This window comes from Aulostomus chinensis, chromosome 5 (assembly GCF_037954235.1).
Source record: "Aulostomus chinensis isolate RoL2024-O1b breed Wild chromosome 5, RoL_Achi_v1.0, whole genome shotgun sequence".
Classification (NCBI taxonomy): domain Eukaryota; kingdom Metazoa; phylum Chordata; class Actinopteri; order Syngnathiformes; family Aulostomidae; genus Aulostomus; species Aulostomus chinensis.
Genome location: NC_141324.1, coordinates 19095626 through 19119542, shown reverse-complemented (window position 1 = coordinate 19119542; position 23917 = coordinate 19095626). Strand labels below are relative to the sequence as shown.

The 23917-nt window shown below is 41.0% G+C and overlaps 2 protein-coding genes across 5 annotated transcripts in view; both read left to right on the top strand.

The window, feature by feature from the left end:
* Nucleotides 1-1676: 1676 nt before the first annotated feature.
* LOC147261614 (homeodomain-interacting protein kinase 2-like) lies at nucleotides 1677-7251 on the top strand. Of its 2 annotated transcripts, none has more exons than XM_086203727.1 (8): nucleotides 1677-1854; nucleotides 3982-4158; nucleotides 4408-4589; nucleotides 4681-4804; nucleotides 4889-4999; nucleotides 5102-5149; nucleotides 5248-5414; nucleotides 5525-7251. In XM_086203727.1, exons 2-8 carry the CDS (start codon nucleotides 3982-3984, stop codon nucleotides 5853-5855), a joined length of 1140 nt encoding a protein of 379 aa, XP_086059853.1. In that variant the 5' UTR covers nucleotides 1677-1854; the 3' UTR covers nucleotides 5856-7251. The 2 variants fall into 2 exon arrangements, with proteins under 2 accessions (XP_086059853.1, XP_086059852.1); XM_086203726.1 differs by lacking the exon at nucleotides 1677-1854 and adding an exon at nucleotides 3062-3347 and having other exon boundaries at nucleotides 5525-7247.
* A 3641-nt stretch (nucleotides 7252-10892) lies between these two features.
* The window catches only part of LOC147261613 (oxysterol-binding protein-related protein 1-like), a 28455-nt gene continuing 15430 nt past the window's right edge, over nucleotides 10893-23917 (top strand). Inside the window, exons 1-15 of one of the 3 annotated variants that reach the window (XM_086203720.1) lie at nucleotides 10893-11056; nucleotides 11286-11430; nucleotides 11498-11583; nucleotides 11670-11744; nucleotides 11944-12055; nucleotides 12155-12240; nucleotides 13246-13390; nucleotides 13493-13560; nucleotides 14582-14626; nucleotides 14899-14972; nucleotides 15905-15968; nucleotides 16071-16172; nucleotides 16280-16405; nucleotides 16497-16575; nucleotides 17403-17509. In XM_086203720.1, coding sequence (XP_086059846.1) covers nucleotides 11307-11430; nucleotides 11498-11583; nucleotides 11670-11744; nucleotides 11944-12055; nucleotides 12155-12240; nucleotides 13246-13390; nucleotides 13493-13560; nucleotides 14582-14626; nucleotides 14899-14972; nucleotides 15905-15968; nucleotides 16071-16172; nucleotides 16280-16405; nucleotides 16497-16575; nucleotides 17403-17509 — 1293 coding nt within the window. In that variant the 5' untranslated portion in view covers nucleotides 10893-11056; nucleotides 11286-11306. Of the gene's footprint in view, nucleotides 11057-11285; nucleotides 11431-11497; nucleotides 11584-11669; nucleotides 11745-11943; nucleotides 12056-12154; nucleotides 12241-13245; nucleotides 13391-13492; nucleotides 13561-14581; nucleotides 14627-14898; nucleotides 14973-15904; nucleotides 15969-16070; nucleotides 16173-16279; nucleotides 16406-16496; nucleotides 16576-17402; nucleotides 17510-18245; nucleotides 18485-23917 lie in introns of those variants that run through there. The other 2 variants (XM_086203719.1, XM_086203722.1) reach the window with 2 other exon arrangements.

Here is a 23917-nt window from a genome sequence, read left to right as displayed (position 1 = left end):
GGCAGGTGCAGTGTGGCTGCATTTGGCAACACAAGTGAAGTGAGTCATTTTAATATGGAGGGCCCTCAGAAATAAAGCAGTGTCACAGAGGGTACACAGAGGTTCGAGTGCTGTCGATTATACTGCGTCCTGCTGTGGCTCTCCATTATTCTAGTCCTCAAGTGTTTGTGTTTGGACGCCGCTGCGTTTGGATGAGTAGCAATGATATACAATAAGCGCCAACCCACAGTGATAACGGCTCCAATTCAATGATAACATGTCAAGTGCACATCCTGTTTCTCCTGTTATACTCTAAGATCACTTTTTTTATGCGTATTGTATACAGCAGGTTACATTAGAGCATTTTCTCCAAGTAGATATTGCATTTTACACTGACATCATTAACTGCTGGATACCTTTTGGAAGTATTACTGTATAAACTGACTGTTTGGGTTCAGAGGGATTCATTAATATAGAGATATGGTAATATAGAGAAACACAAGAGTCCTACTACAAACCATTATTGTTGAAGATAAAAGCTCAACAACAACAAATGGTCACTCAAGGCAACGAGAAGTACAGCAATACTGGGGTGGCACACCTCTGTTATGTGCTCCTGTCATGGTGGCCTTTGATCATCATAAATCTTCTGAGTTCATCCTTGAGTTCCAGTGGATGTTTTTGCCAGATTTGAAGAGTGACTTCAATTCACATGAAGGTGACGGTGACCTTGACCTTTCACCATTAAAATAGGATCAGTTCAGTTCATTCCTGAGTCTTGAGTGGATGCCTCAGCATCAGCCACAAAAAAACAACAAAAAAAATTCCCTCACGACATTCCAGAGATGTCACGTTAATGAGAATGGGATGAACGACCCCAAAAACTAGCACCTCCACCCCACAGCTGTCACCGATGCAAAGGCCTAAAAATGTGCAATGTGGCTTTGCTATTAGTTCATTCCAAACAGATTCTGGTGCTGCCCTCCAGCTACGCCTGCTATGCTACAAGTAACTGAACTGGTTAAAGCAGTAGCGGTGGGTAGCATGTCAGGCACATGAACAGGTACACTAGATTCCCTTGTCATCAGGTGTTTTCAGTTGCTTGGTTCTTAAGCAGCGAAGGCGAGGCACAGAAATATGTTTTGGCTTTCCGTTAAATCGGTTTTTGATTTATGTTTGTGAAGCAGGGGAGAATTTTAGCATAAATCATTCAACAAAATTGTCTCACTCCCGAACAGAACAATCTGTCACCTTCACTTCTGAAAATGTACCCAACCACTGCTGTGGTTCAGTCAAATCCTCCTGCTTTTGGTCGAATTTCAAAGAGAATGGGCTTTGACTCCTCCGTTCCCACAGCCATTATTATTTTTTAACCGCGATGATTGCAGTGGAGAGTTCCTAGAGATTTACATATTTCATGTATTTATCTTAAAAACCTACTGTGTCCAAGCTGCATCTTGCCACACAAAAACAACTGGCTATGTGAACAGAGGAACATTTTCAAGAAGAGAGAATATTCCAAATGCTGAATATTCAGTGTCTCGTCAATATGCCGGGCATTGGCTGGGTGGTGGTCTCATCTTTACATGATATTAGGACAGTCACAGTTTACATAATAAATGCTAATCACTAATGAAAGAGCCAAACTCAAGAGTTGGACGGCTTCACGGCCCCTCTGTCTGTTTGGCAGAGCTGCCTGTGAGATGAAGGGTGTTGGCATTTAGCTCCACATACAAAGAAACTCATTGAAATGCGGTGGGTGTGCCTCATCGTGACAATATTTCCACTTGTTAAATTTTTCATCTCCTTTTCAAAAGCTCCAAGCTGGTTAATCCATGTACCACTGTACCCCACCCTCATTTCAACATTTATCAGGTAAGATGTCATTGGAAGCGACGCTGAAAAGACTGCAAGGAAAGAGTGTGAAATCATAAAAATCATGTTTAGTTTAAAATAAATAAAATCAAATGCGTCAACAAGAAGTTTTGAGGTGTTTACCTGATTTAGAAACAAGATAATATAATGTATTGTTTTATATTTCAAATATTTCTCGATGTGTAGTGGTATTTTGAAAAGGGGTTGTTTTTCCTTGTATCTCTGGTGAAAGCTGAGCAGAAAAATGTCTATCCTAGAATAGTCTCACGATAATGTAGATATTCAAACAAACACCGTCGATAATTATATTCTTATTTTTGAATACCCAATTCATTATCCTAATAATTAGCAGAGAAAATGTTGTTTCTATTAGCTTAGTAGCTCTGGCAGCATTTGGAAGGTCTTCACGTAGGGAAGGGGCAGAAGGTGTGGTCAAGGTCGAAAAATTGGCCCCATTCTGACAATTCGACAAAGGCATTACAGTGTTGTTTAACTGTGAATTCTATGTAAAGTGGCTGCCTTTGAAACAATTTTAATGAATTCATCTTCTTTCAACTCCATGTAAAGAGTTTAATTGCGATACGCACTGTAAACCACGAGCAGAGGATGGAACAAGGACGTCTTGAACTTGATATCTGCTGGCGACAATTAAACCTAAAAATACTGGCCCTTGTCCCCAGAAGCGAAGTCGTCAAGCCAAGGCACCGGATTCAACAATGGATAGACGTTAGTCTGCTGCTATTGTTTGTTGGCCTGACTGTGGTGAAACCTGCAGGTCATATTAGAAGACAATGAATCCCTGCAGGAGAGAATAGCCCACGTTTGCTACCTGTATCAGTAATTCCACTAAAGCTCCACTCGAGCCAGAGGTGAAAACATCTGTGTGGGTGCAGAGAGCATTTCAGTACCACACAAGACTGTACAATATGTCCTTGTGCGCTGAAGTTTTCATGACGCTGTGTGTCTGAAACAGACTGCTGGCAACAGTGCTGTTTCCTCAAAAGCTCTATGATACACCAGAAAGAAGCACCCAATCAAACAGTCCAAATTCCGATGTCACTGATGATGATGATGATGATGATGATGATGATGATGATGATGATCGCAGTCACTCAGCTGATGTTTCCATCAGACTGCGATGAGATCACAGCTCAGTCTGCACAGGTCGCTGTGATGCTTTGTGTAAACATCTGGGTGTCTGTGATCACACAGGGACTTAAGTCAGATCAGAGCGAGAACAGTTCGACTGAAGTCAGTGAAGTCAGAGATCTTCTGAGATGATTAACTGCGTGGACTGTATGAGAATGACCTCCTGATGTCAGACTAAAATGAATCGACCATATACATCAACAATGCAACTCCCCAAAGGGTTTAGATGGCTGAGAACTCTTGTTGCAGCCAGATATGGAGAGGTCTACCAGTGTTTTGACGAGAATTTAAACAGGAACGTGACCGTGAAGTTTACCGGTAAAAACGTCACCTCAATCACTGAAGTAAGAAACGTTGTTGATTTTTAATCTACATTTAAAAAACTGGGAGTTCCTAAATAAACAATAATAATATTTTGTCTCTTGACACTTGTTCTAAGGCTGCACGGTGGTGCAGTGGTCAGCACTGTGGCCTCACAGCAAGAAGGTTCTGGGTTTGAGTCCTGGCTTTGGCACGGGATCTTTCTGTGTGGAGTTTGCATGTTCTCCCTGTGTCTGTGTGGGTTCTCTCTGGGTACTCCAGCTTCTTCCCACCATCCAAAAACATGCAATTGGGGACGAGGCTGATTGATACTCTAAATTGACCGTAGGTATGAATGTGAGTGTGAATGGTTGTTTGTCTCTCTATGTTGGCCCTGCGATGGACTGGCGACCTGTCCAGGGTGAACCCCGTTGATGCTGGGATGGGCTCCCCCTGTGACCCTTAATGTGTAGGAATAAGTGGAAGATGGACACTTGTTCTACATTTAATTGTACCAAATAGGGGCGCTACGGATCACAAAACTCATGGTTCGGGTGCTTGTTTTTTTTTAGTCATGGATACAAAAATAGCTTTGCTTTCCATTTATTTTGAAAAACACTTTGGGTCTGGCATTTCATGATAATGATAATAATGTCAAACCCTTCCATGTATCTCCAGATGAATATCCTGAGGAAGCTAATGGCATCCAACCTGGATGACAAAAATATTGTGAAGCACTATGAGGTCAAGCAAAATTTCATGGTGTTGGAGAAGTTGGACGTCAGCCTGGCGCAGCACTTTTACACAAGGCGGGCCCCGATGCGACTCCAGGATGTCAGAACTGTGGTGCGGCAGGTATGATAATTGATAAATAAGTAGAAAAGCCTTCTTCATTTTTGTTTTACAGTCCTCTTAATTGTATTTCTGTACTTAAAATAGTTATTAAAGGCAAAAAAAACAAAAAAAACAAAGAGAGTTATAGGCAAGATAGTGAAGCATAAAACCACAATGCAGAATTTTTAGCGCAACAGTTTTACTTTTCTTTTAAATGTTCAAAAAATCCTAAAAAAAAACCAACAACAAATCAACCATGATTCTTTGCAGGTGGCCACCGCACTGACTGGCCTCAGAAGTGTGGGAGTGATCCACACCAACATCGACCTATCCAGCATCGTGCTGGTGGATCACCAACAACAGCCCTTCAACGTCAAGCTGATGGAGTTTCGCTCGGCCGTGGACGTACTCGTAGATTCGCCGCTCGTGATTCAGCAGTTTGCCTCCTACAAGTAAGAGACTGCTATGATTTCGTTCACTGTCTTGTATTCAGTTTTACTCTTTAGAAAGCAAACTATCGAAATGCCTTTCTGCTACATTCAGGGCTCCAGAGGTAATTCTTGGGTTCCCTTATACTGGGGCTGTAGACATCTGGTCGCTGGGGGCTGTGATGGCGTTCATGATCTTAGGCTATGAACGTTTCCAAGGAACAATGGACTTCCAACGAGTAAGTAAAGAAACAGCCTGGACTAGTATTTTTAATGGTAAAGCTGCACCCACTCTGCATACCAATGTGTGTCTTTTTCTCCAGCTGGAAGACTACATCAGGTTCCTGGGCCTGCCACCTGACGGTCTCCTTAATTGGGGAGCAGAGACCGATGAATATTTTGTCAAGACAGATTCTGGTGAATGGACCTTCAAGGTGAAATCCTCATTCTTTGTCTTTTTGAGTGGTTCTAATTTCCCCGCTAAATTTCAACATTTTTTCAGTAACTTTAAAATGTGTGTTCTTCTTTTAATGCAGTGGGCTTCATTGGAAAGGGACTCGCAGGCTGTGGACCAAATCAAAAGGGTAGGTGCAGCTGCTGAAACATGAATTTGATTATTTATTTCATCATGGTTTGAAAAGATGATGGAATCACTTCTATATATATTTTTTAATTTTCACAGCTATGCCACATGAAAGAAAACGAGACCAACATTGATGAGTGGGTGGCGTGCCTTCACCTGTTGAAGGCTATGCTGAAATGGGATGACAGGAAGAGGATTACACCCGATGATATCCTCAAACATCCTTTCATCACCGGGTCTTACCTGACTGCCAGCTACAGTTCCAGGTAAGTGACGTGACGTGTGTGAGCGCCTGGGTTTTATCTTTGACAGGTATTCTGTTTTCCGGCCTTAAATATTTCTTGGCCTCTTTTTTTTTTCTTTTTTTTTTCTTCAGTGATGGATCATTGTGGTCAACATCAGAGGACAAGACCTCAGATTCAGACAATGACGAGGCCCCAGATTCAGACAGTGACAAGGCCCCAGATGCAGAAGTTGACGAGGTCTCTGATTCTGATGATGACTGGGCCTCAGGTTCAGATGAGGAGGAGGACCAAGAATCAGCTGGTGACCAGGAGTCCATCAGCCAAAGTGTGGCAGCTGCCTCTACTTCTGCTTCTGCTCCAAATTTGCGGCACAACCTCAATCTCAAGGATCGTGTCGAAAGCTTCTTCTCGTGGATAAAGGCAAAGGTCCACAAGAAAAACAAAGCCAACTTCCCCAAGTGACATTTTCCTCTGCTGGAGCCTTTAAGGGTAGCATAGAGGCTCAGCGGGTCAGTCGCTGGTCAACTCTCACCATGGGTTACTAAATCTGATATTGTGCGAGGTTTAATGCACTTAATGTAAATGGTAACAATTTAGGCCTTAAACGTCACTGAGGTCTTTTAGTTTTTTAACCGACCATGTCGCTTTTGGTTTCTGTAAGCATTCTGACCTGAACAGAAAATGAACAATTAGGTTTGCACTGAAATATTAAAACTTAAATATGTGAGTGGAAAAAAATGCGATTGAAAGAGTTTTGTCCTCATGTTCCTGTTTAGAACTAATACCCAGTATTGGTTTGGAGTTCCTACATGTCAAAAGACGTGTACCCTGTTGAATTAGGAAGAACAAATTCTTCACTAAAATATTCACACATTGAAAAGATAATGAAATGTTAAGAATCACAATGCTGGCACACGAGAATCGAACGCTTTGCACATCTGAATGATCCACTGAGATTAACATTATGAAATACTGGGGCTTTACTACTGTCCAATCTTAAAAATATTGATCACAACTACAATAAAAGCATATTCTGTGGAAAGAATAACTTTTAGACCCTTGTCCCTTCCTCTGGGATGGGATGTATCTCCCCCACTGTCCCTAAAATGTCCCTGCTGGGGATTCTATCTCCTGAAGCCCTGGCCTCACTTTGCCTCCATTATCTTGTAATTTGAGAATGATAAAGCCCCGTAGCACGCACACCCCACCCCTTTGTTTGAGGCCTGTGAAAGCTTACTGTTACTAGTTCTGAGTAGTATAGGAACTGACTACTTGGGAAACTATCGACTGAAGCTGCAAACCTGTGAACTGGAGAGTATACCCCGCGTTATTTTCAGCTTGTCTAACATAAAAGCTCTACCTGACATCTGACAAAAACAAAACAAAAAAGTCCAGTGTCAGACATTTCTTTGAGTAATTCATAATGTTAGCACTGCCACTGTTAGCACCGCCACTGTTAGCTGAAAGTGGAAAGCCACAAAGTACAAATACTAAAGTAGACTTTTCAGGTGTATGTACTTTATTTTCCTGATGAGTGTTTTATTAGGGCCTGAGCCCGGAGGTACTCTGTGGCGAAGACCCTATTATGTTTGCTCGACACACTCGTTTTCACTACATTTCAAATCAAAATCTGTACTTTCTACCTCTTACATTTTGAAAATAGGCCTGTTACTTTAGTAAGTTTAGTTAGCTTGGGAAAAAATAAACGTTAGCTGGTGGACTTAAGTGTTGGATATTGTTGAAAATACTGAAATACTTTTCTTCTACATTGAGGGCTCCAGAAATTATTCTTGGATTTCCCAACAGTGGGGCTTTAGGTGTCTGGTGGGGTAGCTGTTTAACCTTTTGTCTGCACTCCAAATGTTGGGAACAGTGTCCAATACTCCATTTTGTGAATAAAGACAAAGCTCCCAAGAAAAAGTTTTAAAGGAACATTTTCTGGAAGCACTTGTCTTCTGCAGCGAAGCCTATAAGCCTGCATAGTGGTTCAGTGCATCCATCTCTGGTTTTCTCTTAGCTTGTACTTGTGCTTACTGAAAATAGTAACAAATTAGGCCTGTGTGTGAGAAAAAAATGACATACAGTATAAAAAGTTTGGTTAAAAAGTTTCTTGGTGACGCAGAATCATGTTTTCCATCTATGTTTCTGTATATATAAACTAACAAGTTGTCTTTTACCCAATTATTCTTACCTGACATGGCGTCTACGGAAACAGAAATGGTGAATTTTGCAGTAAATGAAAAGAAGAACAAGGTTTGCTTTCACATGTTCATGTACAATGTATGGAATGAAATACGTTAAAAAAATGTGTCCTTTCTGTTCATGCTAGTGCTAATATCGGGTACTTACTGGGTTGCCTATGTTACACGACATGGAATTACTCTCAAATAGATGGTTCTTTGAGAAATTGGATGGGAGAAAAAGCAGATGGCACACAGAAAAATGGTCTTCCACAAGGCTCTGCGCTGGCACCAATGCTCTTCAATTTCCATACAAATGACCAGCCAGAATTTGAGGCAATCCGTAGGTTTATCTACGCAAATGATGTGTGCCTGGCCACACAGTCGAGAGACTTCAAGACGATCCAAAAGAGACAATCACAGGCTTCAGAAGCCCTCACAGAATATCACAAACAAAACTCCCTTAACCCTAACCCAGGGAAAACCCAAGTATGCGTATTCCACCTTAACAACTATGAAGCAAATACAAAGCTTAACAGCACCTGGAATGGCAAGCAACTGCAAAATGACAGCTACTTGGGAGTCACACTGGACCACACACTCTCCTATGTACAAGGAGCATGCAAGAAAGGTGAAATACGAAAGCGGCAACAAGGAACAATCTGCTTGGCAAGCTAGCTAGTTCTAAATGGGAAGCAGACCCCAAGACACTAAGGACAACTGCTCTAGCACTCAGCTATTCTGCAGTGGAACACTGTTCAGCACTCTGGGCTGAGTCCTGCCATGCAACGAACATCGGCCCAGAACAGAACAACACCTGCCGCACTGGCACGTTGAGGCCGACACCCTTACCTGCACTATACAGACTGGCAGGCATGGCGCCACCACACATTTGCCGTGACACTCACCTGAGAACACAGAAGCACAAACAGGAAAGTGGCAGGACCTAAGAAACTGCAACAGAAAGGCTAAATACTGGATCCGGCACTGGCGCAATACGATATGATGATGATGATGACGTGGAAACTTTTTTATTTTGCACAGTGTGAAATAAACAATGAATTTTGCACTGAAATATTCACATAATATAGAAAAGGCAAGTAATAAAGAGCACTTAAGAGAGGTGCTTCCTAACTATTGAGCACTCATATCTGATACTGATATGCAGTCGTGAAGTCATGGAAGTTAATGGAAAAAGAAAGCATAATTTTGTAGTATATGAAATACGCAATGAATTTTGCATTTAAATATTGATATTACATAAAGAAGTCAACAAAATGTGTTTTAAAGAGGTTTGTTCTGTTTCAGTCAAGTTCTAACATCCAATACTCATTTGGAGTCCTTTGGTTCCATGACATGGAAGCTACTGAAAACAAAAACATAGAATTCTACTCTCAGATAGTTTCATAAAATAAATTAAAAACAAAAGACAATAAAATGCAATGAAGAGTGCCACTTAAGCTCAGAGAGGGATTATTGAGCTCTTATTGATTTGCAACTTACCATTTGATTGATCAACTGAGTTTATGATATGAAATACTGTGGATTTATCGCTATCTTATATTGATAAAAACACATCCTGTGGCAAGAATAACTTTTAGGCCCTGGTCCTTTTCTTTGGGGCGAATCACTTTGCTGTGCAGTCTCCCACACCACTCAATGAGAAGGGAATACATGCTGTACTTCTTTTACCTACCTTTCCCTCGCTTACTGTCTCTCTCCCTGACTGTCCCTTAAATGTCCCTGCTGGGGATTCTATCTCCTGCTTCCTTTTGAAGCACTGGCCTGTCTTTGCCTCCATTATCTTGTAATTTGAGAGGGATTACGCTCTGGAGCACACACAGTCCACCCCTTTGCCTAAGAACTGTGACAGCTTACAATAATTGCCATGCTAATTAGAAGGAACTAGCCCAGCGCGGTTCTTCCCCTCACCAGACCTGATTTGATGAATACGCTTTGATTAATGTGTGCAGCTGTGTTTCCATAACTTCTGAACCATTGTAATTATCCATGTCAACCGTAATGACGGACTGATCTGTTAACAAATAAAAAGGAAAAGGCTTGTCGCTGAAGGACAACATGTGTTAATCCTACCACAGAGAGGGTTTTATGTAGGTGTTGGGCTGAGTTTAAGTGAGCTGTAATTGCACTAAGATCAATACAAACATCCCTGGAGTGTGAAGCAAATTATGATCACAATAAAATGAAAAGAACACCTTTAACACAGGATGCATTTCTCAGCTGACAGATGAAGCAGTTACTCTTTTCCACTGAAATGCACAGTATGTTAAGCATGCTAATAATACACCCTAAATGTGTGTTGAAGTGTACTTGACCCTGCGCATTTTGTGGCAATATTGTAAAGCCCTCTGTGTGCCATTATACAGTATTTAAAGACACGCTCTAAAAATACATCCCTTTTCTCATGTTAACTCATTGCAATCCTCTCTGACACTTTCCTTCATTAAAACACAACCTCCCGTCACCCTCTATGAGCAAACCTCATGGGACCTGCAGTTGGAGCTAGAAGTAAGCGGGGCTTTCAAAACCAAACACACACAATTGACCTTAAGTGAAGAACAGTTAAGGGTAGACAGTAAAAACTGTCAATATACAGGGTTTTATTTTGGTTTTTTTTTGCATTCCAGCCACACTCACTGTATATCAACAACAGGCTCCAACCTGTGCAGACATCAATTCCATCTAGTGTGCCAACATAAGAACTGGGAGCCAGTGAGTGACGCAGGGAGAAATTAGTGCGGCAAGCTGTCAAGCAAACGTATAAAAAGTACTTGTTTCAATCCATTTCTCCAAAATATAGTTTGAAGATTTCAACCTAAAATAAATATTTCAGGCAAATGAGCAGAAGAAATCGCAGCTGTGTACTTCTTTGTTATCTTTTTTGTTATTGATCCACATGTTTACTCAAAAATGGTTTACAAAATGTGATAAATGCAGTTCTCTCCAACACCACAGCCCAATATTACCTGATTCACGTGACAACATGATAGATATTGAGATAATGGTTTAACTTATCTCGTTACAAAGTGGCCTTTTATAATCCTGAAATAGAGAGACAATTTAACCTGTTATCACAAAAACGAAAACAATAACTAACTTGTGAACTGTAGGTTATGATCATTTTTGTCCATCTTAGAATTTTAACCTTTTATCTCATGGCTATCCATCCATCCATCCATCCATTTTCTACAGTGCTTATCCATTCAGGTTGAATGGGCCTGTACCATTTTGGAGAGAGTAGAGCTGGGGGGTGGCCTAGCAGAGGGCAGGAGTGACCGGGGAGGCCTCGCTACGCCCCGCTACGCCCCTGTTGACACCCTCAGTCACATGACGCTTGCCAGCGGCTGTCGGCTGGGTCGAGTGATTAAGTTACAACCCGAGCGTGTGGTCTCCTGTGTCTCGCCCTCTTGAAACCATTGAAAATCTACTGAAGTTCATTAAATTCGCTGAAAATCTTGAGCTGTAAGTTGTTTCGTTGGTTGGCTTCGTCGCTTCCAAGCACGCGTTGTGTTTCGTCATTTGTCTCCTTTGACGTTGATAAGTAAATTGTACTAGCTAAATAAACTTTGACTCAAAGTACACGTTATTGACTTGAGTGTGTTGCTAACTATTTAAAAAAAAAAAAAGAAGCCTTGGTCTTTACTGTATGTACTTATCTCAGTGTGTTGAATGACTTTTACATGATAAATAGTCGCATGAGGCTGGAGCGGCGATGGAGGCGGACACTCTTGAGGACCAGCTGCTGGTCTATGCTAAAGAAGGCAGTTTATCTGAAATACAGAGGCTGCTTCTGTTGAGAATGGAACAAAGATGCTCTCTCAACATTAACTACATATGTAAGTAAGCATAAATGATGTTGTTAATCAGCCAGCAGCGTGTTTATGGTTCCTCTGTGTCACACAGCAAAGACGAAAGTCAGTTCAGGATGGACCTCTCTTCATCTGGCCTCTTACTTTGGTCACAAGGATGTTGTGGAGGAGTTACTGAAGGTAAGAGATGCTGCATAGATTTTACATGGTATCTTTGGAGTTACATGTATTATGTTGAAATGTGTGGTTTTGGTGCATATTTTCAGGCAGGTGCTGATGTGAATTTGCAGAATACCATGGGGGACACACCTCTACACAAAGCTGCCCTCACTGGCAGAAAGGTAAATCACCTAAAACCCATGATTACTCACCTGCCAGCTCATTAATGTAAAAAAAAAAAAAAATTACAATAAGAGAGGCTGTTAGTCTATAACTTTCTTAACTTTTTTCAAGCCATCGTAATGTCCAAAATGATCATATTTGATGTCCTTTTAAGTCATTGAGTGATAATCGGATTTTTCATTATTTTGGAACCCTTAGGAGATCGTTCTGTTGCTGCTGCGCTATGATGCCTCAGCCAGTATAATCAATGGAACAGCTCAAATCCCTAAAGACCTCACAGAGGATGATGAAATCATTACCATGCTTGAGGGTATGAAATGATGGACTAAGCTGGGGAAAAAAGGCAGCTTTTTTCAGCACTGTACGTTCGGTTGCTTCTTCCTGTCAAATATTGCTTGTTTTTGTGCAGCTGCAGAGAGAAGAGAGGCGAGGCAGCGGGAGGAGAGACTTCTGGAGGCAGCCAGAGCGGGGGATATTTCCAAACTGTCCAAGCTGGTTAGATTCATAATAATGATCATATTTCCTACATAAACATTCACACATGCAATATCTGGCTTTTGGCAGTCTTCCTTATTTAGACCGGCATTTTTAACCATCACAAACTACAGATTTGAATTTATTTTAGTCCATATTCGAGTTTCAAAGAGCTACGTCTTATGATGTAATTGCATCTAACCAGCAGTGGTAGACCGTAATGAGTTTAAGTTAAAACAAGTACATTTTTAGAGTATCTGTATCTTATTGCAGTATTTGGAAACTTCCAACTTCCACTTCACTACATTTCTGAGACAAATATAATTACATTTCTAGGAAAGTTGGTGCAACTTGTTTCTTTTCAGCGTGAATCTTTGAAGTCGGCTATTGATTTTTTTTTTCTTTTTGAACGTAATTGGCCACAAGCAACTCTCAGTTAACTGAGTTATATTTAAAAACCAAAATATGCCCTTAAGTTTATGAAATCTGGTGCATCTGTGTCTGAAACAATGAGACGCCCCCTTACAAAACATGAGGTGATCACAATGATTCTCATGCGCAACGATGTACTACGTTCAAGATTTCAAATATTTACTGTGTTTACCACAAGCAAACTACATCTCTGGCTTTAAAACTGAGATAGCATGTTGCTAAGCTGCAAGGTTCTGTAAATGCATTGTAAAAATAATACATCAATACTTTGATATGAAAAGAAAATTCACTTTTGAATCATGAAGTATAAGCAAATACTCCAGCATAAAATAAATATGACTGAGCAGCTTCCACTTTTATTGGAATAATACCTGTATTTGGCCAGCAGTATTAATACGTTGACTCAAGTACTGCAGTTGTGTACTTGGGCCAACATTGCTGATCAGTACTGTTCATGATCTCTGTTGCTGGCATCACCAGTTCAGCATTTTTAAGCTTAAATAGCTTCTTGGTTTGAAGTGGATATTAAAGTTGGGTACCAAAGTTATTTGTCCAGTTGTGGTTGTCTTCTGGTCCCATTTTTTTTGCCCCCAGCTCAGTGAGAGGGAAGCTCCAGACATCAACTGCAGGGACTCGGTGGGGAACACGCCCTTACACTGTGCTGCCTACAGAGGGCAGAAACAGTGCATCATAAAGCTGCTCAAGTCTGGAGCCTGCCCCAGCATCAGAAACAACAATGGTGTGTGACTTAGTAGTACAGTTTAACACGCATGTGAATATGATCAAGACTTATGTTCCGTCTGAAGGTGTGTAACTCATAATATGGCTGGTTGTGTTGTAGACCAGACAGCTTTGGACCTGGCCTGCACTGATGAGCTCAAACAGATTCTAGCAGCCCATCAAGACAAGGTGAGGACAGAGGTGGTGGACATCGGAGACATACTTGCAATTATCTTTCTGTTGCTTGTCCTTTTTTAGAAGTATTGGCAATTGTACTGGGTATTGGACTCAGAGCCCAAACAGGATCATTCTTCTGGACTGTCTGTGTCCACCACCGTGGGTTAAAACATAGCAATGAAAAAAACAAATCTAAATGTCAAGTTTTGCTTTTATTTTTAGTGGATACATTTTTAAGAATGTCTGCTCATTCAAACTCGCCACAAAGGCAAAGGAAATAACTGAAATTGGTTGGTAAAAATGTGCATGAACCCTGGTGCTCGATCAGAAAGCAGATGTTTGCATTTCTGGTTAAGGAAAAAGAATGAACGAGTCAATGAGAAAGATCGGAAACAAAATCCTGCAAAACATGCAGACCAACAAGAAGTACAGAGTCACAAATATACCAAATTAAATCCACAGACTCCACCTTGAGCTTCCTTTTCCTCCTCTGCATGGTTAAATTCTCTTTCCAAGCCAGGCACTTATATTATCTTACCCTAAATATGTATAATAAACTGTTTTTGTTGACCGATTCTCATTTGCGGTGGCTCATTTCTGATCATGAGTCCCAAGATGTTACGAGCTTTATCAGGATCTGCACTGTTGTTCTGGTTCATATGGCACTGTGACACAGGTGGCCACTTAAAATGTATCTACTGCAGAGGCAGCGCATCATTAATCAATAATAATGATGCATATTCAATTGGTTTCAGTGGAAGAGATGCCCTATTACTTCTCCCATTGTAGAGGAAAAGCTTTGCAAGTCAGCGAGTTCTTACAAGGGCTTGGATGTCAGACAAGTCTGGCATAGCATCTGATAGAAAAGCCTTAGCTGTTAAGTCCATTAACAAATCCTGTATATGCTTCACTATGCAGATTCTATTAGAACTTAAAGTAAAACTCTTAATCATGTGTTTCCTGTCTCATCACACACTCTCTGGCAACAAGTATGAAATTTCTTTTCTTTTTTTTTTCCCCCTCTCCATCAAAGGAGGTGAGAAGTGAAGTGCAGAAGATTGAAGGCCCACTTTGGAAGGTACCCAGATGTGAAAGTGTGTTCTTTGCTCTCTATACAGGCCAGGCAATACTGTTGATTAGAGCCCACCACATTCGGTGGTGCAGACTTCTGTTGGTGGACTGTAATTGTCAGGCAGTGTTTTGTCTTATGCCTAAAAATGTTATTTGTGGGTTGGTGGAATTAGGGTTGAAGTTCATAGTAAAATATGCTGTTCTAAACATTTATATATGATATTTAATAATTGTACGAACAATGTTGAACTGTTACTACTCGATTCATGTCTTTGACAGAGTTCCCGCTTTCTCGGCTGGCGTTTAAACTGGGTGGTAATTGAAGATGGAACAGTCTCCTGGTTCTCCAAAAAGTGAGATACTTTATGTGTGGGCAGTTTTCTAAATAAAAGCTAAACTATTTATATTGTTAAGTCCCACATGCAACACAACATCATGGGAAATATGCTTATTGTCCATCTTCCCCAGAGCCAAGCAAGAAGATAGATACCCTTCTCCCCTCTGAGTGTGTATTTGGTCGTTGAGACCCACAGAAACCAGTTTACTGCTAGTTAGCTAAGCACAATGAATGGGAGTAAATGGGCATGTTAGCATACCTTCATCTTGTTTGCTCCTTTGCTAAACCTGTAGATCCTCCTCTGTTTATTCTGGTTCAGGATCTTGGTTCATCCAGATGAAATCCTCCCCATCTTCTCTTGCAAAACCAGCCGTGATTATTTTGGAGTAGCTGTCGCTCTTATAGTCAGCTCTTTTTTTTTTTCTTTTTTTTTTTTGCTTGGCTGAACCTTTGAAGTGTAGTGTCACATGGCTGCACCAATACCCCCACCCATCCCCCACCCATCATTGAAAGTAGTGTGGGCTTTGGATCTGATTCAAAAATAATATCTTCATTTTTTTTTAAATCTAACAACTTGTGTTTTTTATGTATGTGTGTGTGTGTGTATATATATATATATATATATATATATATATATATATATATATATATATATATATATATGAAAAAAGTGTTTTAGAGAAAAGTACAGGCAATGGCTTTCGATTGATGGTCCGCTACATCGTCCATCTATTACCATTTTTGTGCTAAGCTAACTAGTGATCAGCTTATCTATGTGGGTCTCTCATGCATGGAGAAAGGTATCTGTCATTTTGCTGAAAATGGCAAACGAGCTTATTTCCCAAAAAGTCTGTGTGTTCCTTTGAATATCCAGTTCAAAGCCGTGCGGTGGCTGTCATGTGCCTCTGTCATTATTGTGTAAAAAGCAATGACTGTTTATGATTACAGAGCTGACGCATTAGCTGGTGTCAGGAAACGAGGCTGTCAGTCTCTCGCTCAAGCCTACTGCATGGTGCGTGGTAAAGACTCGGCATAACCTTCAAATGTCGTCATGGCCAGTTTGTGATTGAGGTGTACTACAGCAAGCATGAATATATGATATATGTCATTACAGGTCAAACCATGGGATCATTGCTTCTTCATGGTCAGGTGCTTCGATGACACAGTACATTATTTTAAGGTCCCCTCAAAGACCGATTCAGTGGCAACGAGAAAAGTAAGATTCAGTTCATCTTCTGTGCTGTTTCTTTACCTGCTGATCTGAATTTCTGAAGGTGTCTGCCTGAGTAGACAAGGACAGTAAATGTCGTTTTGTCCTCTCAGATGTGGCTGGAGGCTATTGAGGCACATTCAACCTACAGCGCTCAGCACCACACGCAGCAGCAGGGTATCGATGATTCAGACAGTGAAGGCAGCCCAGCAATGGACAACCTGACTCAAGCTCTTCAGGTAAGATTAGGAGAAATTCGAAAATAATGTAGTATGAGTGTGTATTGATAAGGTATAAGTGGCTCATTCAGACAGTCCTGTGTTGTTTTAGGCAGCCAGTTCCTTCCAACAGAAATTGGAGAGTGAGGTGTCCATATTTTTATCAATGGTGAAGAATGAAGAGTATTGTGGTGAGTGTCTTGGACCTGCAGCCTGTATCCATGTGCTTTTTACACAGTCAGTTTTTTTTTTTTTTTTCCATTTTCATACCTTTGTTAAAACAGTACATTTTGATGAGAAATCGGAATGATAAACCCTTCAGGTCATTTGATGTGGCACCGGGTTCAGGTTGCAAGTTGTGGTGTGCTGTTGTTCTCTGCTGAATGTTATTGGTAAGACAAATGAGCAATCTGAAGAAGCCATCTTGGGTTGTCTGACATTTTATAGAACAAACTTAATCTTAAAGCTGTATTTCACCCAAAGAATTGTATTTTGTCTTTGAAGTACGCTCAAAAAGATGTATTGACCTCATGAAGCTGTTCGCTGCATCACTTTGTTTTGACTCCAGAGGGCAGAAAGAGACAGCCGCATTTATTAAGCTAATTGTGTCTTATGGCCCCAAACTTAAAACAGGAAAACTGTCTAAAAAAACTGCTTTTTTTATAAACAAGGTCATCATCTGGTATAGTCCTCTTCTGTATCCCACTGTATGGTCTGTAATCCACAAACGCTTTGATTTGAGCTAAAGACAAACAAACTCTTCCAGTTTGGATTTACCTTGAAAGAGCATCATTAGCTGCATGCTAGATATACATGGCTGTCTCTCTCTGCATTCTGGAGTCACAAATAAGTGATACAGTGGTGAACTACACATCTCCATGAGCTCAAGATACCTCTTTGTTAGTAGACAAAGTATCAGTTGAACTCTAAAAATTAATTTATAATGAAAGCTGTAGAGTTGAAGCTGTGTTTTATTTATATTATAAACAATGTGTGTTATTTGTATTCTCTTTCTAAGCACTGGCTGCTCCTCTTCTACTGAAAGCCAAAGAGACCAGTGAGCTCTCTAATGAAACCTGTGCTTCTCTCCATCTCTGCCTTCAACTGCTGTCAAAACATGAGGAGGTAGGTCCCATCTTTTTAATTAGCAAGCACCTAAACGTATGCCAACATCTTCTACCTTTACAGGTATTGGCAAGTGGCAGCAAACCTTTACGTGCCTTTCTGCCACACATGTTGGGAGGTGAGCAAGTTACCTGCCTCCTAAAACAAAACCAAATCAATTTTTTCTGTAATTTTTTCATCTGTCATGCATCAAAACTGCTGTAACAAGTCCGTGTTTGTTTATGTTAGGAGAAGAAAATAAAAATATTTGTGTAAAAATGGAGGATATATAAGTAAAGCGCTGTTAGAAGACTAAGCGAAGTCCAGACGTATGAAAAAATCTTCTCAGGTTCAATAGCAGTGTATTTGGCAACATGCAGGCCAGACCAACAATGTGTTTAGCAATCAGATCTAAATACAACTCATTAATACCAGGCCTGAGAAGTGCCATTAAGCACACCATGTGCTGTGCTTATTAGTTGATTGAATTATGAATGGTTCAAACTCCTGATGCCCCTCCTTCTCACTCTAGTGCCTTGATATCAATCAGGGTTGTGTCTGTGCCCGCCCTGTGTGTGTCCTTGCTCACCTGTCCTACTGGCTGTGCTGTGTCCTTAGGGAGTTGTTGTAGCGGAGCAGTGTGGTAATCACTGGCGTGTCTGTTGGAAGGACACAAGCAAGATCCGCTTTTATGCTTAGGTCTGCATTGAGCTTGCAGATCATTGCAGACACACGCACACACACACACCCTTGGACTTGGACACACACACACACACACACACACACACACACACACACACTCACTCCGCTCTGGGGAAAGGCTGTGTATTGAGCGAGGTAGCTGGAGTGTGTGCATATTCAGGACTCAGTTGGAGCTGCGTGCATTCACTCTCACAAGCTGAAAACACGCTCGCAGGCATACTTCCACATGTCAGAGCATCCAAACACAGGAGGAAGAGGAGTCAGGGGCGGCGCTCTCATCTAGCGTCTTCACAGGTACTAACCCAACACTTGGAATTTCTGCTTCGCTGATGTGTTTTCAACTGAGCTAGTTCTGTCACGGACAAAAGCCAGAGCTATTCATCGTACAGAATTAATTATCTTAATTAAGAATGTGAAATTGAGCATGTTTAAAGTGCTGCTGAATGCTGCACTGCTGCTTTTGTAATTAAATCTTTTCTCAAAGTGAGAGCTTGGAGAAGTAGGACCTTTTTTTGGTGATAGTTAAAGTTTAGCTGTTGAGACAACAAATGTTGACAGTTGCTCTTTAATGTTTTGCCTAATTATGTCATCTGAAATGATTGATTAGGATCCCCACTGGTAGAGCTTTTTTGTCGTCAACAATTCATTAATCGTACCTGTCGTTGATTGAGAACCATTGAATATGAATTGTGATTGACTTCATATTGGGACCTAAAGATTCCTGTGTAAGAGCTGGATAGAAGACTTCCTCACAATGCTCAAATCCAGCATGTTAACACAGTGATGTGTGAATTGTCAATCCTCGTTATTGTTGTCGGAATCAACAACAGCTGCTGTCCTTTCATAAGGAATAAACTGATGTTGTTACCACATGGAGGGTGAAGGCTTTCATCTAATTACCAAAGAAGCATGAAAACAGCTGACACTTAATTAATATCTGACACCAGATTGTGTAATAGGAAGGAAATGCCATAACAAGCGTGTTACATCCACTCCTCCTGCGCTCAGCTGCTGCTACTGCATATACTATAACTGGATTATATTTCCTACAGTGCTGCGATTGGCTGTATTAGGCAATATTAACGCTAATTCTATCATCCCATTGTCAAGCGACTTACACATTGTACATAACACACAGCAGGCGTGTTGTAATTTTGCTTTGATGTCTAAGCAGATGTGTAGTGGAGGAATGTAGCTGGTAGCTCAAAGGCTTTCATGGCAATTACGATACTGCCCTCCAGCAGGGTAGTTGTGGTCTGACCCACTTCTGCAGCAGCTGCAGAACTAGTTGCCTAAGTCTGTGCTAAATATGCAAATGAGAATGCTAGTTTAGTTTAGCAAGGAACATTATGGCTGCTGGGTGACTACATGACCTCGACGTGCGCAGTTTAAACACTCGTGATGCAAGTAGACAATCCCGGACAGGTTATTTTGGAGCTGAAACCGATAGAGAGTCAAAAGTACTGGTCCTGTATTCTACATAGAAACAAAGCCACAAAACACTTCACGGTGTTGTAACAGTGATAACAACGTTTTGATGGGACACTAACTTGTGCTAAGCAGAATTGAACCTTTTTCAATCCTCCCCTGAGCTCTGTATGTCTTCTCCTGCACAATGTAACTTGATATCACTGTGCATGAAACTCTAGCCAGATTGTGGTGCTGCTTTTAAGTAAGAGAAGCAAACCGGGATGCTCTCATACAGGAATCATGGCCAAAAAAAATGTTAGCATCTGCCTTTCACTTCATGATGAAACTTGTATGTGGTCGTCTCTGTACCATCAATTTGTTGAAACTGGTGATAGATTTACAAGCTCCAGCGTCGTGTATTTTGCCACTTGGTATCAGCTGCTGAAGCTCAGCAAAGCTACAAAATGCTGCTTTAGGTAAAAGCACTGTCAGCAAAAATGCACTTTTATTGAATGAAATCCCTCATTATATAAAATGGCCCAAGTTACAGTGGACCACATTTTCATATCATATTTATCATATGTATTCATGAACATACGAGCAGCCTTTTAATCCTGTCACAAAGGAACTATGATTACAACACAAATTAAAAAGTTTCATAAACGTGAACATCTGCTATCAATAAACTGGTTGCACGTGTGCTGAAGGCCAATATTGGCTGATAATCTCAGTTGGTCTCTAGTTGGGATTAGCGCCACATTTTTGTGTGTTTTTCTGGCAGCAGGACTCCACAATTGTCAGGAAACAAATGGAGGCTTACAGCATGAACCCGCTTATTGGAGACACACAGATAAGAAGATCTATCAGTCAGTGAAACTGCGAGGGCGGGAGACTGGCAGTGTCTTTCTGTGCAGACTACAGACTGTTAGACAGCACATTGCTCTTTAAACCCTCAGGGATCGGAGACATTCCAAATTACCGTTTGACCTCTACTTTAACACTCGCCATGTGGGTTTCTGACCTACTGACTGTCATCTGTCACCCAGGAGAGACGTCGCAGGGCACTCCCAATATCTATGTCAGTCCCTGCACTCTTGATGTTTTTTTTGGCGGGTCAAAGGAGACCTGAAAAAGAGATTTGTTTAACCTTCTCGTTCGACCCCTTAGCCAAGAGCAGAAATGTAAAGAGGTTCCTGACAGTGTTTCTGTATTACTGTTAATCATGTCTCATAAACATAAAATGTATCATTGCACTGGAAAGCTCCCAGTCATCGTGCATTCATACACAGGTGACATAAGCAGGACTATATGGTGCTATGATAGATTTGCCACTTAGTTTTCCTCCCAGTCAGCAGACAAAGCAAATTTTAGAACAAAGAGAAAGCTCTACCCTTTGGGGTGTTAGCCAAGGAGAAGCATCCCTCCCAGGCTTCAGTAACAGCTACAGCACGCAGCATCGGCTGGTCTTAAAATAGCGCTGTTTGTGCTCAGGCGAGAGGATCCAGTGAGAGGGAAAGAGCTGGCTCGAGTAGTTACACAACAAAGCGTTGTGTTCCTGGATGGACTCTTAAGCCAAGTCCCTGGGACAGAGTGTGTTAACAAACACACTCCATCTCCATACATTTAAAAAGATTCTTGAATTTGCTGAACACACATAGATTTGAGATAATTGTTCTCATTAGTGAGTGTCTCACATTGTGTTTGCTGCTGATTGGAAGTGCATTCGAGGTCATTTTGGCAGATAGTTGGATTGTCTCTGCACAGTCATTGGAAAAGAGTTGTGCGAGGGGGCGGCATGGTTCAAGGTAGCGCGGCCGTCCGGCAACGAAGGGTCTCTAGTTCGATCCTCGCTTCCCCCTGTGACCGTGTTAAAATATCCTTGAGGAAGATACTGAGCCCCTAATTGTTCCTGATGGCCAGGGGGAACCCCGCTCTCGACCAATGTCAAATGAGATAGGCTCCAGCCCCCCCCCCAACGGATAAGTGACATAGAAAATAGAAGGATGGATGATGCAATGCAAGTTACAGAGCAACTTAAGAGATTTGTACCATTGTCAAAAAGTAATTAAACATCATGAAACACAATCTTGTGTTGTATTGTACACTGACCAGTCCTTGAGGGAGCTGAACATACAGTGTAAGTGTGGTGAATGTGTGAAGCTCTGAATGCACAAGTTCAGATGAGGTTAATGTAGGTTGACATATTCTGATCGAAGGTGTTTTGGGATGTTGCACAGCATTATCATCACCTCACTATTGGACTCCTCTCACCCTTCTGACTGTATGTGCTGTGTAATGAGGTTTTACTGCTGCATGGCTGGAGCACAGAAGAAATCAGGTGCCTTTCTTTTTGTAATGATTTCTGTTACACAGTGATTCTCACAGTGGCACACAGAGGGAATCATATATATATATATATATATATATATATATATTTATATATTTATATAGTACCGTGCACACATAGCTGGAGCGTCAACATCACTTACTCCTGCTAATGTTGGCAACTAACGCCGCACAACTCTGCATGAGTTCCCAGAAGTTTAAAAAAAAAAAAAAAAGGGAGAGAGAGAATGAATCCCCTTTTTCCACCTACATTCAGATGTGGTTTGCTGATGTAGTGCGACAAAACCTACAAAAAAAAATCCATTGCCACCACAACTTTGACAGAACAGGTATTTCGTCATTTTGATTAAAATTTCCCATTTTTCACTGTTTTTCAGGGTTGCACTTAAACTCCTCCTCAGGGCTTAGCCTGATTCTTTTCAAATGTAAATGGTATACACGATATTCCTGAGCCATGTCACTTTGTTGTTTTTTTTTTTAAGAAATTCAGAAAAATTAACTTGCTTCCTTCTTTTCTGTCTTTCCTTCCTCTGTTATGACAGGGTTTGATTTCACGGTCAGTTGATGCTGACATGATTGTGGTGGAATGGAGGCAGGTGGACCCAAATGAGGGCATAGCAATGAAATATCATAGATTATTAATGTGAATGATGCTCAAATTTGGAAAAATAATATTGTCAATATGATGCAAAATGAGTCCTATGTCTTAAGGGTGCAAATACAATACACAATATTTTCATATAATTTCACGTTCTCTTCCTTTTTGGTATTTTAAACATGGAGGCAAACTTCCTCAGACATCACTCACCCTGAAAAGAACTGAGAATGAAAAATATATCCATTGTAAAAATATCGCTGGATGTTGTACCAGACTCCTCTTAAAATGTGTCGCAACATACAGGCTTGGCCCACCAATCACCTTGTTTATCTGTGGGTTGGGGAAATAAAACAAACTATTGTACAAGATGAACATGCACAAACAGAGCAAATGTCTTGAGGGCCAGCGTGACTTTTACTCTGGTGTCAAGGTTGCGACTTTAAGCTTGTTACTTTGAGACCTTTGATCTCAGAGTGTTCACTGTGATCTGACTTCAATCCCTGTGTGACCCCTGTCACACAGATGATGTCACAGAGTGGGTGAAAAGTATGAAACCGTATTAAGCTGCTGTCTCAGAAGGGTGATGGTGTACTCTGTCTCCTCCAGTCTAGTATCTCTTTCCAGCTGCTGCTGTGTAAACGTTGACATCAGGCAGCTCAGTTCAGTCAGTTCAGAGGTTCAGTTAAGAGGACATTTCCCTCAGAAACCATACCAGAAGACCATTAACACTATACGGAAACCTACCCGCTTCTTTTCTGGCACGAGCCCTCAACCACACTAGTCCAGATTTGTCTATTTTGGCTTCGAAAATGACTTCTGCTTTATTTTAAGCATTATATACATTCTAAATAATTGGTTCTGAAATATTTTCGTACTTGTAAACTGACCTGGGTCTTCTGCCAGTCGTCCAGATCATTTATTGTTTCAACAGCATCTTTCTTCTGGCCCCTCAGTTGTTAATTTCCCACAGCAGGTCCTTGGTTGTTTTTTTTTTACACCATCTGATGGTCAAGATAAAGTTTTTATAGGAGCTCCACGCAGCATCCAAAACAAGACTGCATTTCTTACCTGAGCCATTTTGTTGGTGTAGACCTTCTGGTCCTGAACAATCTTCTTAAGAATGTCCATTTCCACCTGGAGGCTTTCAGTGTTGATCTTGGAATTTTTGTCCACATTCAGCTCTGGAAGGAAGGAAAAAATGACAAGAAAAAAATCGTACATGTAATATTACATTAAAATTTGACAAAGTGGATTTCTTCTTCACAAGATTTCAGGTTCTTGTATATAATCTATCTATGCATCTCTGTGAAAATGCTTTTCAAACCTTTCTGGGTGGACTTGTCAGGGTGGCGATGCCAAACGTGATCCTGAAG

Excerpts from the sequence above, each read along its gene's own strand:
- LOC147261614 (XM_086203726.1), top strand. The coding sequence starts at position 3,183 with ATGAATCGACCATATACATCAACAATGCAACTCCCCAAAGGGTTTAGA. Across the intron at positions 3,348-3,981 it reads ACGTCACCTCAATCACTGAA|ATGAATATCCTGAGGAAGCT; the intron begins GTAAGAAACGTT and ends ATGTATCTCCAG. Across the intron at positions 5,150-5,247 it reads CTGTGGACCAAATCAAAAGG|CTATGCCACATGAAAGAAAA; the intron begins GTAGGTGCAGCT and ends TAATTTTCACAG.